This window comes from Ictidomys tridecemlineatus, chromosome 9 (assembly GCF_052094955.1).
Source record: "Ictidomys tridecemlineatus isolate mIctTri1 chromosome 9, mIctTri1.hap1, whole genome shotgun sequence".
Taxonomy (NCBI): Eukaryota; Metazoa; Chordata; class Mammalia; order Rodentia; family Sciuridae; genus Ictidomys; species Ictidomys tridecemlineatus.
Window position 1 is genome coordinate 27,096,104 of NC_135485.1, and position 17,661 is coordinate 27,113,764.

At 36.7% G+C, this 17,661-nt stretch overlaps 1 protein-coding gene across 4 annotated transcripts in view; it reads right to left on the reverse strand.

Annotated features, from left to right (window-relative positions):
* The window catches only part of Arap2 (ArfGAP with RhoGAP domain, ankyrin repeat and PH domain 2), a 206,563-nt gene that overhangs the window by 12,736 nt on the left and 176,166 nt on the right, over positions 1 to 17,661 (reverse strand). For 3 of the 4 annotated variants that reach the window (XM_078021175.1, XM_021722720.3, XM_040292551.2), the window contains 4 exons: positions 17,048 to 17,083; positions 14,712 to 14,775; positions 9,452 to 9,586; positions 1,227 to 4,927 (listed from right to left, as the gene is read on the reverse strand). In XM_078021175.1, coding sequence (XP_077877301.1) covers positions 4,544 to 4,927; positions 9,452 to 9,586; positions 14,712 to 14,775; positions 17,048 to 17,083 — 619 coding nt within the window. In that variant the 3' untranslated portion in view covers positions 1,227 to 4,543. Of the gene's footprint in view, positions 1 to 1,226; positions 4,928 to 9,451; positions 9,587 to 14,711; positions 14,776 to 17,047; positions 17,084 to 17,661 lie in introns of those variants that run through there. The other variant, XM_078021176.1, reaches the window with a different exon arrangement.

The window sequence follows — 17,661 nt, forward strand, 5'->3', positions numbered from 1 at the left end:
GAAGTCTTAGTCCCCAGACTGTGATGATATAAAGAAGGTGACACCTTCAGGAAGGGGGATCCTCATAGAAGGAAAACTAGATCACTGGGGATATCTGGACCCTTCCCTTTTCTTCTCTTTGCTTCCCAGTTGGCATAAAGTGAGCAGACTTGCTCTACCATATGCTTCCCAACATAAAGTTCTGCCTCATCACAGGCCCGAAAACAATGAAGACAAGTTACCATGGACAGAAACCTCTCAAACAGATTGAAAAACAGGATGGTAGGAAGATGCACTGCATTCACAGCTAGGTGACCAGATGGAGTCCTTAAGGAGTTATGCTTTCTAGAAGAAGATCTAATTAGAGTGACTAGTGAGGAAGGAGGAAAGCCATGACAATAGTGTCCAGGAGAGGAATCCTAGAAGACATCACACAAGAGGGGTGACTAACTATGGACTGTTAACACACACAATGGCCTGTCAAACACAATGGCATGTCCACAATGTCCATTAAGGTTGATAATAAGGTTGTTCTGCCCTTGCCAAGAACCATTAGGGTAAAGAAAGAAAAGGCTTAATGAAGAGGTTCCAAGAGAGAATGGGAGGGGAAAAAGATAGTGAAGCAGACAAATGAAGCAATAGCTGGAAAGGGAGATGAGATGCTCTCCAGTGAGAGGGTGATTATCACTTTTACTTGATGAAGGTAATAGCCTGTCTGCTGTAGACTGCAGGATCATGTTTTGGTTCATCCGAATGAATGAATTGACTTTTTGCCTCTTTGGTCTATTTCATTGCTCAGTTGTTTGATTAAACATGTCCTTGGTTGTTCTTTAAATGGATTAACCAAATTCTTAAATGGTGTATAGGTTAAACATCTTTACTGAGCTGGAATAGGGGTTCCTGGTATCAGACAACTTGAATTTTGGAAAGCAGCTCTCAACTGTAACTTTTGCTGCATTACAATTTGGGGTTGGTCAGGCTATATTATTTTAAAAGTGTTCAAGTTAACTAATTACATGACCTCTAAGCAGTCACATGTCATCATGTGTTTTGTATCCTCCATTTATCATTATAACTGTAACTGACACACAAAGGTATTCTGAGACTTGGGACAACAAGTGTACAAGGACTAATGCTTTCAGATGGCAGGGAGTATTCTGCTCCTCAGATGTCAGTATTAACAGATGAAGACAAAAATATGGTGTATTGGTTTTCTAGGGCTGCCATAATGAAACATCACAGACTGGGAAGATCAAACAACAGAAATTTATTCTCTCATTGTTCTGGAGGTGAGAAGTCCAAGATTAAGGTGTCAGCAGGAATTGTGCCTTTGAAGGCTTCTCTCCTTGCTCCTTGGCTTGCAATTGGCCACCTTCTTGTGTGTCCTCCATGATCCTTCCTTAGCTGGGTGTGCATCCTTTGTGTCTCTTTATGTGCTGATATCCTCTTCTTATGACACCAGTCAAAATGAATTAGGGCACACATTAATGACCTCATTTAAACTCAGTCCCTCTTTAAAGGACCTGTCACGAAATACAGTTGCATTATGAGGTACTGCAAGTTAGGGCTTCGATATATGAATTTGGGGGGAAGATAATTCAGCCTATAATCTTGCATAATATCATTACTGCATAATCACTTCCACTTAAAAAATAATGTTGGGGCTCTGAATTACTCATATAATTGAGAAAATTTTTAAATTTGTAGATACCTAAATTATTAAAAATTTTATATTCAACATATAGAAGCCATGGCAGATAATATGCAATATAACTTAGAACCATTTAAACAAAAATTCTTGAAAGAAAAAAAATTCTATGCCTTAATGTATGAAGACACAAACAGTGTGACACTCTAACTTTGTGTACAACCAGAGAGATGAAAATTCGCACTCTATAAGTGTAATATGACAGCATTCTGCTATCATACATAACAAATTAGAATAAAAAGTCTTCAAATAAAGACGAACTTTAGTAACCTGTAAGATTCTTTTTGTGTTGTTTCCTGATGATTAGATATAAATGTGATAATTGCTTATGTAACAGAAAAAAAGTTCACATTTTAAACTTAATTCTGTCTTATGTTGAGTGAAGTTTGAGTGAGTGACAACATACAAATCTTGATGAAAATTTTGATAAGATAGTACAAGTTTCAATAATCTTCTCCATGGAGTGATTATCAACTTGAAAAAGCATACTACAACCTGTCTGAATAAATCTGATGCATTTTCAAAAATATTTCATTTTGCAATACACACTTCGTGCGTATTTGATAATTAAAAATTTTCATATGAGCCAGGAAAATCAGCATAAGCCATATATATTTTTTGCTTCAATCCCTTTGACTTGTTTTTGAGTTCTTCATGCCATTCTGATGAATCATCAGATAAAGATCTATTTAGAAATCAAGTACTTAAAAATCATGGCTAATAACTAACTTATAGGATACAGAGTACCTTCTGTTTGTGTTATATAGGCTTAATTTAAAATAAAGCATTATTCATGTTGATGTTTGGGAAAATGGTAGAAACAGCTTGAAATATAAATTAATTTTTTTTTAAAAAAGGAAAAAAGAATAGATAATCCATTTGATTTATTTCACAATAACCTTTAAATTCTAAAAATACTGGAGAAAGACTAGTCACATTCAAGGGGACCTGTAAATCAATTTTCATTTTTTACTCAAAATAAATGAGATGTTGCCATTTTCTCTTACACTTGAAAAACCAAAGACAACAGTTCAGGAAAGGAGGAGAAACTGGAAGTCATTAGACTTTTAAGTTCAAATTTCAAGAAAAATTCATATAAGGCAGGTAAATACTCCAGATACTTTCCCATTGTTCATTACTGTCAAATATATTAATTTCCACATGCCTCTTTATGTCATGAAATATATTATTTATTAGAAATAATAGTTTATTTAAAATTACTTTTTCTTTCTAAATCACATGATTTAGTTAAAGGACGGCTCCCCAGTAGTGCCACCTATCTATAAACTGCCCTGCAGTTTTATTTACTTTTTTTAAAAAAAATTCCAATTTATTTGGATTTAAAGAATAAATACCATCTGGCCATGGTAAACTACTCTATTCCCAGCAAATATAAGTGGTCAGTATTTTACAGTGAAGACAGTCACAGCATTTAAGAGCACATTATTGTTCTACATGGAGTAACTAAAAATGAGTCTTTGTACACAAATTCAGATAGGAACCTCCCCCCAAAAAAATACAAGAAAAAAAGAAAAATTACTAAGAATAAAGCATAGCTATATAAATAAATTTTCATAAAACCTCATCAATCCTAATATAACTTGAAAGAAACTAATGAACTGCCCATAAGAACTATAAGATAGTATTATCTTAGGAAAATTCCCTATTTTGTGCCTAATCTTTAAATGAAAACAAAAACCAAGAGCTTTGTCAGTTTAACTGGCACAGGGAGAAGACCACTGTTTTATTAAAAGGGGGAAAAAAATACAGACAGACTGACGGAATGTGAACTGGAAGTCAAGTACTGCAAACATGTAGTCAAGTTAAACTATTCCCCCTTCCTCAAAGTGGCTATGTATTGTACACTTCCAGTTTATTCTGACAACGCAGAGAAAGATATTACAATTTCAGAAAGTAACAGAAAATCAGACAACAACAGCAAAAAGACCCCGTCAGGGTGAATTTTGTTCGTACCAAAAATAAAGTTAGGAACCCTAAAATATTGCTTGCCTACAGCAACAGGGCAAATGACATCCTTGTCAGGCCTATCAACGTACTCCCTCCACTGCAGAGTTAAGTCTCCTCTTAGCAGCCACTGACAAACAATTCGAGTGTAGTGAATGTATGCTGTGGCTGGTTCACTAACACCATAAATAACACCACCATTAATCACTTCAGCTGGCTGAGAATATTAGCTCTGGGAAAATATTTAGACACTGAGCTTTTCTTCATAACAAGCAATTTCTCCTTACCAAGGTCTGGTCCTTAGTGAACTAGTATAAATCTTAGGCTACCCCTTTGGGTGGTAGAACGGTTGTTAAGTTCTTGTCTCTTTTTAAAAATAAGCCCAGTGCTGTTTGTTAGTCAGTCATGAAAATGAATTCTTCCCCTTTTCAATTCCCTACCTTAAGGCAGACCCTATGTAAACCTAAAAGCATATGGTAACAATATACAAGGTTTTCTCAAAGTGCAAGATATGTTACAGATAGTTTCATAGACTTCATTTAAACACAGCATTTTATACAGTACAGTACAGTTTGAGATTTCTGCTCATAAATTATTCCACTTAGATAACTACTTAAAAGGGTTGACCATTTAAAGTAACCCAGCGCCTTCTTCCACAGGTTAATACAATTGAACTTTACAAGCTTTGTTTAGACCAAAGTAAGGTTAATCTTACACTTCATCACATATATACATATTTTAAAATACTCTTCTAATGTCTGAGTATACCTACACAGATTTCTTAAATAGAGACAAACTTACCATAGACAAACTTTCAGGAATTACAATTTGGTTTCTGATTTAGACACAAACACTGTATACAATATTTAAAAAAATAATTTGTTAGACAATTCATTTAATTTCTTTCTGCAAAATCTGTTCGCCCTGTAACTCTTTAGGAAGGGTTCTTGACCGCTGTAGAACCACACTAAGTTCTTCAATGACCTGTGATGGCAATTTATGATCCGTGTCCAAAGCAGCTTTGCTGTTCCTATCGTCGGCCTTCCCCAATGTCTTTAGGCCTTTGTGGCCTTTCTGGTGCCCACGTGGAACCTCGGACTCTGTGTCCTCCAGGCAGTTGAAACTCCGGTGTTTTCTGGTGCGATTTCGAAGTTTGTCCTCCTTGTGCTCCAGGCACTGGGCCACGATGGAGGCTCTGTCCTTCAAGCTGGGGTCCATGAACTCTCTGTCACGCTTTTCACTGAGCCGCAGCCTTTCAAGTTCTGCTTTTGCACTCTAAAAATAAAACGTCCCATAGGAAAGCAAGATTTGGCATGACTGATGTTTAAGAAATATGTTCCACGTAGCAGTTGATGCTTTCTATATAAGAGCTTATTTCTAGGATGTAGGTCTAATTTTACTTTGACACAAATGGCGTATCTGAATTTATACACTCATCTTGGAGCTACAAAATCAAATTTAGAGTGTGGAAATTCATTTTAACATGCATTTAACATACCATCTCAAAGATAACAGTCTAGCTATCCAAATTGATTCTCATTTCAAACTGGCCTCTTCCAACTCATTTCTGCTCATGGCCTGTGCATGCATTCTTAGTCCACAGAGTACGGTACTTATGGGTCTGAGGGGAAAAGTGTTCTTTTTGGTCATGTGAGCCAGAGGTGCTCTGTACTGCAGCCCCCTCTTCGAGATTCACAACACATAATAGCATATTAAAGATTTTAAGAAATTCTGTGGCAGAGAAATTAGATTTGCTTTTTTCCCTTATTCTACTTGGAAATAAAATCTTTTTCCCCATATAATATAAAATCTTTTTCCCCATATAATGACTATTAGAATACCCCAGGTATGTTTTTGATAAATTAATTGATTTTTCAGTACTGAGAATTGAACCAAGGGATGCTTAATCACTGAGCCACATCCGCAGCATCCCCCTTTTTAAAATTTTTTTTATTTTGAGATAGGGTCTCCTTAAGTTGCTTAGGGCCTCATTAAGTTGCTGAGGCTGGCTTTGAAATTGGGATCCTCCTGTATCAGCCTCCTGAATGCTGGGATTACAGGCATGTTCAACTGCATCAGGTACATTTTTAGAAATCCTTCTATATCAGTGCATGAGAGAGCACATTCATTTGGGAAATTGCAAGGTCATACAAGTACAAGATGTATACTGCAATGGAACAAAGGTAGACTTTTAAAACTAGCATTCAGGGCACCTTGTGGCTGTGCAATACCTAATGTACAGAACGTTTCTGGATTCTCAAAGGAGACCACAAGTCAATCAAGTATAAGATATGGTTTTGTGTATCACATTAGTAGTTCCAATTGTCTTTCATCCACCATCAGAAATACTCTGGTACTCCCTCAAATGTAGAATGTAGGGCACAAGCATTATTAACACATATAATGCTGAAATTAGGTATACTATAAAATTTAATATCAGTCTAAACAATGTATGACCTTTCGCTGGAAATACAGTGGAAGTGACCTGTTCAGAGTCAGAGGATGGGAGAATTGAGAGTAGAGAAAATCATGAGTGCTTTACATGAATCAGACTCTGTTGTACTAGAGGGATGTGCATGTTGTAAGGCCAGAAAACCAAGGGCACAGGTATTGAGGAATGAAGGGCAGTATTTATGTGCACGCTGTCCTTAGAAGATATTTATAATTTAAAAAGAGACAGATAAGATGTACAAGTAGGTAAACACCAGGTGGCTTGCTCCAGGCAGTACGAGCCTATGTCACACAGCGTTGAGAGAAATGGAGCCTCTCTCCCCCAGCTGCAGAGAGCAGTGTCTACTGTCAAAGCCAGAGCTCTGGGCAGTGAATGGATTCTCAGAGCAAATCATTCACAGGGTTTTAGTTGAGGCACTCACATATTAAATCCACTAAAGTCAGAGATGCATGGTTATGGGTGTCCTATGATACCAAAAAGAAATATGGCCAGCATATACAAATTACCAGCACAAACTCTTTTAAATGACTTTTATTACTAAACCTGCAGTAATAATATTGATATAAATATTTAATAGCCATGTTATAAAACATATAATCATGTCACTAAGTTCCCAATGCTTTAAGTTGTATATGACTATTTGCAGTTTAAAGTATATGATCTACATTTTAAGATGCAGAAATAGAAACTCAAAGAAGAAACAACTGGCCCAAAGTCACATAAGTGAGAGTTTGGAATGTGATCCCTGGCTGGCCTGGTTGATGTGTTTCTTTCTAGCACATCAAAATCCTCCAGGAACACCAGGAAGGTAATGGAGGAGAAAGGGATGGATGGAATTCTAGATGACTTATCTCTGTTTCACTGGAGCATGCTTACTGGTTCATTATTTTTGTTTTACTGATATAATTTTAAAAAAGGAGTGACCTTTTTGACGGGGGGGCAGTATAATTCCTGGAGTAAAGCACTCCTCCTGCCTCAGCCTCCTGAGTCACCAAGACTAGAAGCCCATACCCCTGTGCCCAGCTATAAATGGCAGTTTTGAAACCTATCCCATACTGTCTTCCAAGTTCTTATTTTCTTGTATCAATATATGATAACCATATGCCAGGTGCTATTCTAATAAATTCTCATGCATACTATTATTTAATCATCACAGCTACCTTAGAGAATAGGGGCTTTAATTATCTTCACATGCTTCCATGCCACCGGGAGTTTCTAATGTTTACTCTTGGACACTGTTTGCCCCTCTATAGGTGATTTCTTTGCCAATAATTTTACTCACCCTCACTTTTCACCTGGCTCTCTGCTCACTGACATAATTAATTTTAGAAATCACTACTTCCAGGAAGCCCTCCAGGCCTGAATGAGGTACTATCATACACCTCTCCAAAAAACCTCAGGCAATCCAAGTCAACTAATGTATTAACCTGCCAACAGCTTGTTTTGAAAAATAATTCTCCCTCTGTATATCCCTTGGTATATATTTTTTTATGATGAATATATTAGTCCTTTTATGTCACTTTCTATTTTTAACAAAGTGTCAAAAATGGTTAGTCATTTTATAAATATATTTTCTTACGTATTTGGATGAATCTAATCTCATTCTACAATAAGCATTTTTAAGGTTCACAGGAAAAAAATTTTGTTCTTTAAATGTTGTTTAAATACCTTTTAAAGTGAGTTTCAGTGCTTTCCCCAACACTAGAGAATTTTAAAAATATCTGCTAAATTTGTCAAATCAACAAAACACCATAATTACTAAATTTACAAAAAAAGTTTAGTTTACTATGATTCAGAAACTTTTCCAGCAATTACTATTGCATGGAATTATTTTAAGAACTTTTAAAAATATTTTTTAGTTTTAGATGGACACAATATTTTTATTTTATTTTTATGTGGTGCTGAGGATGGAACCCAGTCCAGTGCCTCATGCATGCTAGGTAAGTGCTCTACCACTGAGCCACCCACCCCCTGTTTTAAGAACTTTTAACAATTTTTTCATAGTTTTGTCAGTTTCCTGCTCTTAAGCATGTTAGAAAATTATTTCTAAAATTCTGGATTTGGGATTATGTAATAAATTAACATGTGTAATCATCACCAATACTGGATGTCAGTGTATTTTTTTACCCTAAAAATCTCTTTTTTGCTTTGCTTCATAACTGATCTTAAGGCAGTGCCAGGAAAAGCTAGGGTCCCTGTAGGGTATATGCACTCCCTATGTTAGTGCCACTGGTGCAACCTGTGTCCTCTGTCCTGGATTCCTATGGAATGTGACCCTTAAAACATTAGGATTCTAGATTTTTTCAAGGAGCCTTTAGCTCTGCAATGTGGTTTATTATTCTTTCTTCTCTCTCTTCTCTCTCTTCTCTTCTCTCTCTCTCTTTCTCTCTCATATATATATGCTTAGAGGAACAAGGTCATAATTTTTCAGAGACTTAATTCTTTCCATCAGTGGAGCAGGACCAAGTAATGCAACCAAAGACAAGCCTTTGTCTTTTAGAGAAGGAGTATTACAGTGGGAAAAATGTTCAAGTTCATTTTTGTGCATGGAAAAACTTTGAAAAAACTTGATCATTAGGTTCAAGTGCCTTGAGTCTTTCCAAGATGATTTATGTGTGGAAGGCAAGAGATTCAAATAGCTTAATCTCAACTTTAAGCTCAAAAAGATAAAATGTTTTTCTCTTTGCTTTGAAGAACTCGATTAAGGTACTAAGACATGCATTAGTCCCAAAGTGGCTGACGAATTTTGGAAATGCAGAGCCTATGTTCTTCCCTGAAGAACCACACTTCATGTCAAGACTGACATTATTTGCACTTTCCTATCTCTCCAGATGAAAAAGAAAACAAATAGCAGCCTTCATGAAAAATGCCAAGTCTTTCTTTATGATGCTCGGGGGTTATCTTGTAGTTCCTTAAATTAGGAAGACACCCCATGGGTTCTCAAACCACTGGAACTTGGTTATGTCACTAGTAAATCTAGTTACCAAACTCTGGACATTTTTTGCCATGGTCTCACTCTAAGGGTTTTATAAGTAAGTTTTTAAGTCCAAATTCAGACAGTTATTTTACCATCAGAATTTCTATGCAAATATTTAAATTGCTTGGCTACTTTGAGATAAAAGTAATAAGTGGCATTGTACATACATAACTGGGTGGTCAGTGACATAAACATGACTAGCGCAGTTATCCATGATGGTTTCTTCATGTATATGGTTGTTATTCTGTTTTTTGAAGTGATTATTACTGTGCTTTTGAGGTCAAGGAAGTATTTAACCTGCTTAGTCACATTAAAAGACAGAGAAATAAATCCATTAGGCTAATAGAAGACAACCCAAATCTCGACCCACCTCAAAGCTTCTCTGGGCTTGGGTTGCATTTGCCTCTTGCTGAATGGGAATCAGAGGTAAACCTCCAATTTTTGGATTTTTGGTTATTGACCGTTTCCGTTCCTTTCCAGCTGGCGGCCATATGTCATCTTCATGCTGTGGAAAAATGAGTTCACGCTGTTGGTGTGTGGTTTTGTCATGCAGTACCCCATGTTAGTGACTTGGCTCCTATTCTGTACATCCAAGTCAAGCGATCTGCCCTCCATAAGAATGCCACTGGTAATTATGATGTTGACTCTGGCAGCGACATGGCTCGAGGACCTGAAACTCTTAAGTGAGCTGAGCTTTGAGGTCTCAGTTCAATTTCTAAGTTTCAAATTCATGCCTTCGTACTTCTTACCAAGCCAAATGGGGGAAAATATTTGAGAAAACTGGCAAATCTCTTTGTAATAGAAAAATAATACACTTGACTATATTTCCAGATCCTGTAATAAAAGTAGCTATACATTTATTTTCTCCCTAATACCAAAGGTGATCTTAATGTAAAAACAATTTGATTTTACATCCCCGAATCAACCGAAGGCGTGGATATCTGAGAAATTACCCTTATTTTATGACCTTTTGAAAAATGTTACTTTTTTATCTAATTGAATTTTGAAGAAATGTTACCTGTTTACACAGACATTTATACTGAAAATAGCTGTACAACAGGGAGTGCGGCACATTTGTTTTCAAATTATTGACTATACATTCTAGCCCACTAAACAGTTATAGATATGACTGAAGAAAAGTTAATTTTGCAATAGGGGATAAATGTCCACAGGTAAAAATATAAGCTTTTGAATGATTAATCCTTGAGATATACATATAAAAGAAAAATCTTTAAAAAATTTTTCTACTCCTCAGGGTAGATTAACTTTTTAAAAATTGGGAAAAGCAAATTGATTTTTCAGACAACTATGGAAAAAAATACAGAACACCAACTACAAAATGAGAAGTTTAAGATGCTTTGGTGAAATAAAAAACATTTGGTGAACTATATAGCAAAATGTCTCTTCTTTGTTTTCATCATTTGTTAAAGTTCTTGTTCTTATGTTGCAGTTAGTATTTTAATGCATTATTTTATAACAAGGAATTCATTTCTACAAATACATAATGTGTACCCTTTAAAGTAGCTAATTTACATTGATGGGCTTACTTGGTAGATTTTGTGCCTATCAATATACACGTACCATTTCATCTAATCTTCAATTATTCTACAGTGTTAAGTTCTATTGTTATTAAACTTAGTGTTTATGTATAATATATACCTTTGAATATTAGTGAAGTAATTATCTTGATTCAGCAAACCTGTAATGGCAGATGGTACGGTATTTCAATCAGAAAAAAGGTATACACTTCATGTTATTAATTATTATTTTTTAATTTATTTTTCGTACCAGGGATTGAACCTAGGGGCATGTAACCACCAAGTAACATCCTCAGCCCAATTTTATTCTTGATTTTGAGACAGGGCCTTTGTAAGTTGCTTAGGGCATAAGTTGCTGAGGCAGGTTTTGAACTTGCAATCCTTGTGCCTCAGACTGCCACTGGGATTGTTTCTATGTCATGGTCCCAAACATTGTAAAATTAACTTTGATATTATGTAATGAGGTTGTTCTCAACATGTCAAACTACGAGAAATCTATTAGAGAAGGAATTTAGGTGACTTTTCAAATTGCTGATATATAATACATATCATATGTATGATATGTATGCTAAATGATGATTTGGGGAAAGCAGAAATCCCTAGGTCAGAGTGACATGTTCTTATTCAACATTTATAGCTATTGGTGACTTCAAAAGTCATGCACAGGGATTATACACTTGAGGATCATAATCTCACTGTTATACTGATCATACTCCACTTCTGCCTCTCACTTTCTAACTTGACCTCCCCATCTTTTCAGCTTTGTTTCATTCAATGTAAATTTTTTTTGACTTATTGAGACTCCTAATCCATTCACCAACATTCTTCTTCCATGTTTTTTCCTGTTTCCTTCATAGCTTGACTCAAATTTCATGGTGAATTAGTAAACTCTCTTTTCCTTATAAATCATCTTTAAGTCCCATGCTTAATTCTATAATACTTTATTTTGCAAAGCTCCAAACCTAAACATAATTCTAATTTCTGGGTGTCTGCTAGTTGATGGAGGAAAAGCAGAGGATTATTCTGTAGCTTCATCTCACTTTAAATCTAGCCTTAAATTTCCAGAAAGCAGCTAGAAAGTACCTTGGAGTTCTGGTGCAGGACAACTGGCTTCTGCACACTCTACACAGATTATTTCCCCACTTTTCTCCACCTTCCTAATAGCTTTGACTGCCGTACAAATTATGTACTTGCTGATTTCATTTTAAAAGTTATTAGAATCACTTACGAATATAATATTCCCACCACAAAATGTACTGATGTCCCTGCATCCATTAACTTCTTCCTTGTAATTTAGCATTTGCTCATTTGCTCTGATTTTGAGTAGCCTTGTTCCAGTCCTATCTATAATTGCTCAGTAGACCAGAATGTGTAGTCAATAATTTGAGAACAAATGTGCCACACTGTTGAGTAATGATTTTTAGGCTCTGATGAACAAACGTGCACATGACCACAGTGCTTCACGTCTGCCCAGGGCCTCTCATGGTTTCCAATCTCTTTCTTCCTCTGTCAGCTTATTTTTCAATCACTGGGTTTCCTCCATCAGCATATATATCAAATAGATAGTCTCCTATCTTAAAGACAAAGGGAAACCCCCAATCCTACCTTGACCTCTTCTTCCTACCTGGTCACAGCATCATGATCTCCACAGCAAATTACCTGTCAGACTTTTTGTAGCTGGTACCTGCTTTTCTTCCTCTCACCCCTCCTTATTTCCTTTGTTTTTTATCTTGCCTGCTTTACCTTGGAAGTTCACAATGTTCCATGCGCTCTCCATCTCTCTGCCCCTCTGCTCTGTTACCTCATCCAATCCTACAGCTTTCTCTACAATCACAAATTTACATTTCAGCCCCAAACTTTTGCCTGAGAGTTTTTGACCCAAGTTGCATTTCCATTTGTGTATCTAAAGGTATCTCAGATTTCATGTGACCCAAATCAAACTCTTAATTTCACCATACATCTCTGATACTCTTAAAACAGGGACACTAAATATGATCTGTCTCTGCGTTCCTTATATCTTCCACTGCACAGTCCTCTTTATGGAATAAAATGAGACATGATAACATCTCTGCAACAGGACAGTGCTGGCCCCTGTCCTTAGAATGACCCCTCTGTCTTCTGTTTTGGAATCGGGGCTCGAACCCAGGGCTCTGTGTATTTGAGGCAAGTGCTTTGTCACTAAGATACATCCCGGCACCTAGAATGACCCCTTTTAATACTGGATGACCCATGCGCATTTCAGATAGATCTCAGCTCCCCCTGTCATCTACTCAAAAAGCCAATATCTGAGAGTTTTTCTTCGCGAGGGCCCTCCGTATCTCAGCCATGTTCTCTTCTTCTTTTCCTCCCTGCTCCTCATGTCTTTCCTCATCCTTGTCCCAAACACTTGGCCCTATTAGCTTCTCTTCCTCCCACTTCTGCAGATTATTCAGATTATTTTATCACAGTGATGTCCATCTGAATTTTTATCTGACTACTTGTTTGTCATCTTTTCCTCTTTCCTATTTTAGAAATACTGAGTACGTGTTATAATGGACATAATGGAGAAGTATAATGTGCTGAGGGTCTAACTGTTCTGAAGGCCAGGGACTTTTTCTCTGAGAATATGATATTTAAGGTGACATCTAGAGAGCTTTTGAAGTAAAGGGAAGAGGGGATGGATATTAGAAAGTTTTCTAGTTGTCAGAAAGAACTCCTTGTAAGGAACATTTGCTGTGTGTGTGTGTGTGTGTTGTGTGTGTGTGTTGTGTGCACACACACACATTAATGTATATCTATGCTACTTTGCTGTTTCCCTACCATGAGGCATATATCCTTGATCCAAGAGAGCCTCTGTGTTTATCTTAATGAGGGAGCTGAATAATCTGCAGAAGTAGGAGGAGGAGAAAATAATAGGGCCAAGTGTTTGGGATGAGGATGAGAAAGGACATGAGGGGCACGGAGGAATGACTTGGTCACAGAAGTAGGCTCTGCTTATGCTGTTTCAACCTCAGAGTCTACTGACTTCAATTATAAAAACAGAAGCACTGGATTAGATTTATTGCTGACAAAAACTATGACAGCGTTTGACTACATAGTCCCAACTTTACTAAAACCCTTCAAGTCTAGTATTTTTCTTTTTTAAGCAGAGTCTGAGTGCCTGAATTTTTAAAAAGTCAGCAGCTAGTCTTTTCTTCCAAATGCATTCCTGTGCAGTAACAGAAGGGGCAGGCTGGAGGAGTCACGTTTATTAACCACTGGAAAGGTTAATGAATTAAATGAACAGAGAAAACGTTTTTCAAGACAAGTAAGGACTAGATTTTGGGGTAAGTCAACTTCTTCCTTATAAAGGAAACAGGGAAGTACCCTCTCAGTAATGAAGAATGGCAACTTAATCGTTCACAATGAATGCCAACACTCTGTGTGAAGCAATGCTGGGAATTCAGCCAGACAAGGTTGGGAAAGAAACCAATCTCATTAATGGGACTATTTAACCCTTCTCTGAAAGAGTGAGTCCTCCTTCAGGGAGGAGACTAAATGGGAAGCTGAGTGTAAGCACTGCCTCAGAAAACCCTGAGTCTGAACCACTAATGAAATGAATAGCCCTGGGAAATGATGGGACATCCACTCTTAAAGACACATGGTTTGTTAACAGGAGTGTACAAGTTGACTGTTCGGAAGTACCTAGCATACACCAGATATGAAAGAAATGTACACTCCTACCCTAACTTCTGGAAACACTGGGATGGGAGGATGGAGAACAGAAATGGAAACAGGATCTGTCCCTAAATAAAGACGATGTGGGACTCTGGTGGGATGATAGCTGAGTCTCTCTTCCCTGTGCTGCCATGGTAAAGTGCATGTGTCTCCTGAGCCAAGGAACTGCTGGCTGATAAAGAGGAAGTCTGATAGAATCAACTTTTTCAAAGGGCAATGAATGGATTTATATTCATATATTTTAAAAAATGAGCATAAAAGTTTATTTTAATTGTATGAATATTAAAACTACTATAAAAGTTTTTTTTTTAAAAAAAGAAAAAGTCACAAGCATATCAGCATTTCCTATATATAAAGTTGCTATATTCCATTCAGTAGTTAAAACAGATATCATACCTGTGCAATAAAGATACTGGCCATCCACTCCATCTGAGTGTGTGAACTTTCACAACACAGGTGCCTGTAAAACAAGATTCATAAAATAAATAATTCAAAACGTCAACTGGATAGTCTCCACAGAATTCCTTTGGCAATAGAGCTATCAGAACTCCTTTTGGCTTCCTCTTGATTTAAAGTGGAATATTTCAGTCCAAGTGGTTTCTGTTAGGTAAACAATATCAAAATAACAGTGTAAATATATTGGTTTAAACAAAATACAGCAAAGGGCTTTGGTAACTGCTGCAAAATGATCAATATTTTTAGAGAGGCAGAAAGTCAATATCATTTTGCTTTTTTGGGTACATGACTGTAAAACAATTTTTTTCCCCAGAAACTCTGACACACACACACACACACACACACACACACACACACATATTCTTATGATGGAAGATTTTTTAAAAAAATGCTTAGACAGGTCTCATTATGATTAGACATACTAATATCCACAGACTCATAAAAAATAAACTACATGAAAAACCACTACATACCCAGTAATACTGATTCAGTTACCTTGTATTGAAATCCTGAATAAAACAGAGATCTTGCCCTCAAGGTTTTTGTAGTATATTTGGGGAGCTAGGCATGTGAACCAGTAAATTTTAGCACAGTATGAAAAAGTAAAAGTGAAGCTGAACAGCAACACAGAAACTGTAGGTGCTGGGGAAGAGCAGGGAGATGGCATATTTTTTTAAGAAGAAGAGTTTTTATAACTGATGTTAGCATGATAGAACATTTCCATGTAATTATATTCTTCCTATTCTTATATTATTAAAATTTATTTCCTTGACAAACTGATAAAAATGAAATTTCCAAAAAAAAAATGCTTTATTCCTTCATCAGAGTCTTAGGAAGTCAAATGTCTCTTCTCATTATCATGTCTAAACAAAAAAAAATTATCTTATGTATGTACCCCTGTATATAAAATACTACAGATGCAGAGAAGTAATAAATAATGATGACAGATGGGAGTCATCTGATAAGCCTTTGGGGGCATCCAAGTTATCATCTGAAAGAAGAATGACTTGGGTGCGGGCGATGGCATATGCCTGTAATCCCAGCGGTTCTAGAGTCTGAGGCAGGAGGACCACAAATTCAAAGCCAGCCTCAGCAACTTAGCGAGGCTCCATCTCAAAATTAAAAATTAAAAAAAAAAAAAAAAGGAGCTGGGGATGTGGCTCAGTGGTTAAGCACCTTTAGGTTCAATCCCTGGTACAAAAAAAAAGAATGACAGTTGAGTTGAAAATTTCATCAAGAAGACGATAAAGCCATGAGAAAATGGGAGAGGTCAGTAAAAGACCACACATAGTGTACATGTAGATATGAAGCAACAATAAATTATTAAAGGTAGACTCTCATTCTATTCTTAAGTACAAAAGAGAAGCTTATGGGAAACGAAGCTGACGGTGTCACATCGAGGGCCTTGCATGCCATGCCAGCAATCCTGTCCTTGTCCTCTATGTGATAAGATTCACAGAGGAGTTTGAAGACAGAAGAGAAATATGACTCACTGGAGAAATGTCTCTCAGGCAGTTGGTGGAAGATGTAACTGAAAATAAAGTCAAGTCAGAAACATAAAGAGAATGCAAGGTTTCTAGAATGATCCATGCAGATCAAAGACCTGGCCCATAGGATACCAGATATGGGTGTGTGTGGGGATAATGAAAAGGCTGGTATGGTATAGTTTAGGTAAGGATTAGACACAGGGAAATGAAGAAGAGAAGGTGTTTAGTGCAACCTCCGAAAGTACATATATAGAAAGAACAGGTCTGAGACTAGGATACGTATGCCTTTTAATCCTATAGCTTATTCTTTCTGAAAAATTGAATTTTGCTTACGTATCTCTTAAAAGCTGGATTCTACAATCATATAATATCTAACGAATTGTATGTAGTTTCTATTAAGAGTCAAAGAAGACACAAGGGATTCAAATAGACCTGAACCTCAATACAAATATATTGTATTGAGGTTTCAATACAAATATATTGTATTGAACCTCTTCTTTTTTTTAATATTTATTTTTAAATTTTAAGTGGACACAATATCTTTATTTTACATTTATGTGGTGTTGAGGATCGAACTCCGTGCCTCAGGCATGCTAGATGAGCACACTACCGCTGAACCACAATCCCAGTCCCATATTTTCCTCTTCTTAAACTGAAAGTATTTAGAAGAGAGTTTGAATTCTCCTGGGTAAAACACTTCCTGTCTGTAGTTCTATCTGCTAATTAATGAAGTCATTCTTTTTCTAAAGTTGTCACCAAAATATCAAAAGTTCTCAACTATTAACTTACCAGTGATGTTTTTCAGAGAATGCGGTCAACCCCCAGCTGTGTTCCAAGGGAAGAAACACATACAATACATTAAAATGATAATTTTTATGAGGCTAAAAAACAGGATTAGATATTAGAAGATAATATTTAATGGTGGCAATGCACAATAAAGTAGATTTACACAAGTAATGATTCAGTATGTACCTCTAGGTAAATGCTAAATGTTTATAAAGATTTGCTACACATTTATACAGGCGGAAGGGAGAGGAAGGATTCTTGCAAGGGGGCAGAGGGGAAAATCTGTGAGAAGATACTCTTAAGTGAATACTATGGTCTGGATGTGGTTTGTTCTCATTGGTCCTTGTGTTGAGGGCTTGGTCCTCAGTGTAGTGATGTCTGGAGGTGATGGAACCTTTAAGCTGTGGGGGCATATTGGAAAGTCCTTAGATTACTAGGCACATGTCCTTGGAAAAGATCAACGTAGTTTTCAAGCAATCCCTCAGTAGTTCTCAGGAGAGGGTTGTGATAAAACCCTAAGCCTAGCCCCAACCAGCTCTCTGGCTTCCTCTTTGGAGATAGGAACATGGGAATCTCCGCACATTCCCACCAGTGCCACCCACTATGATGTGGCACTG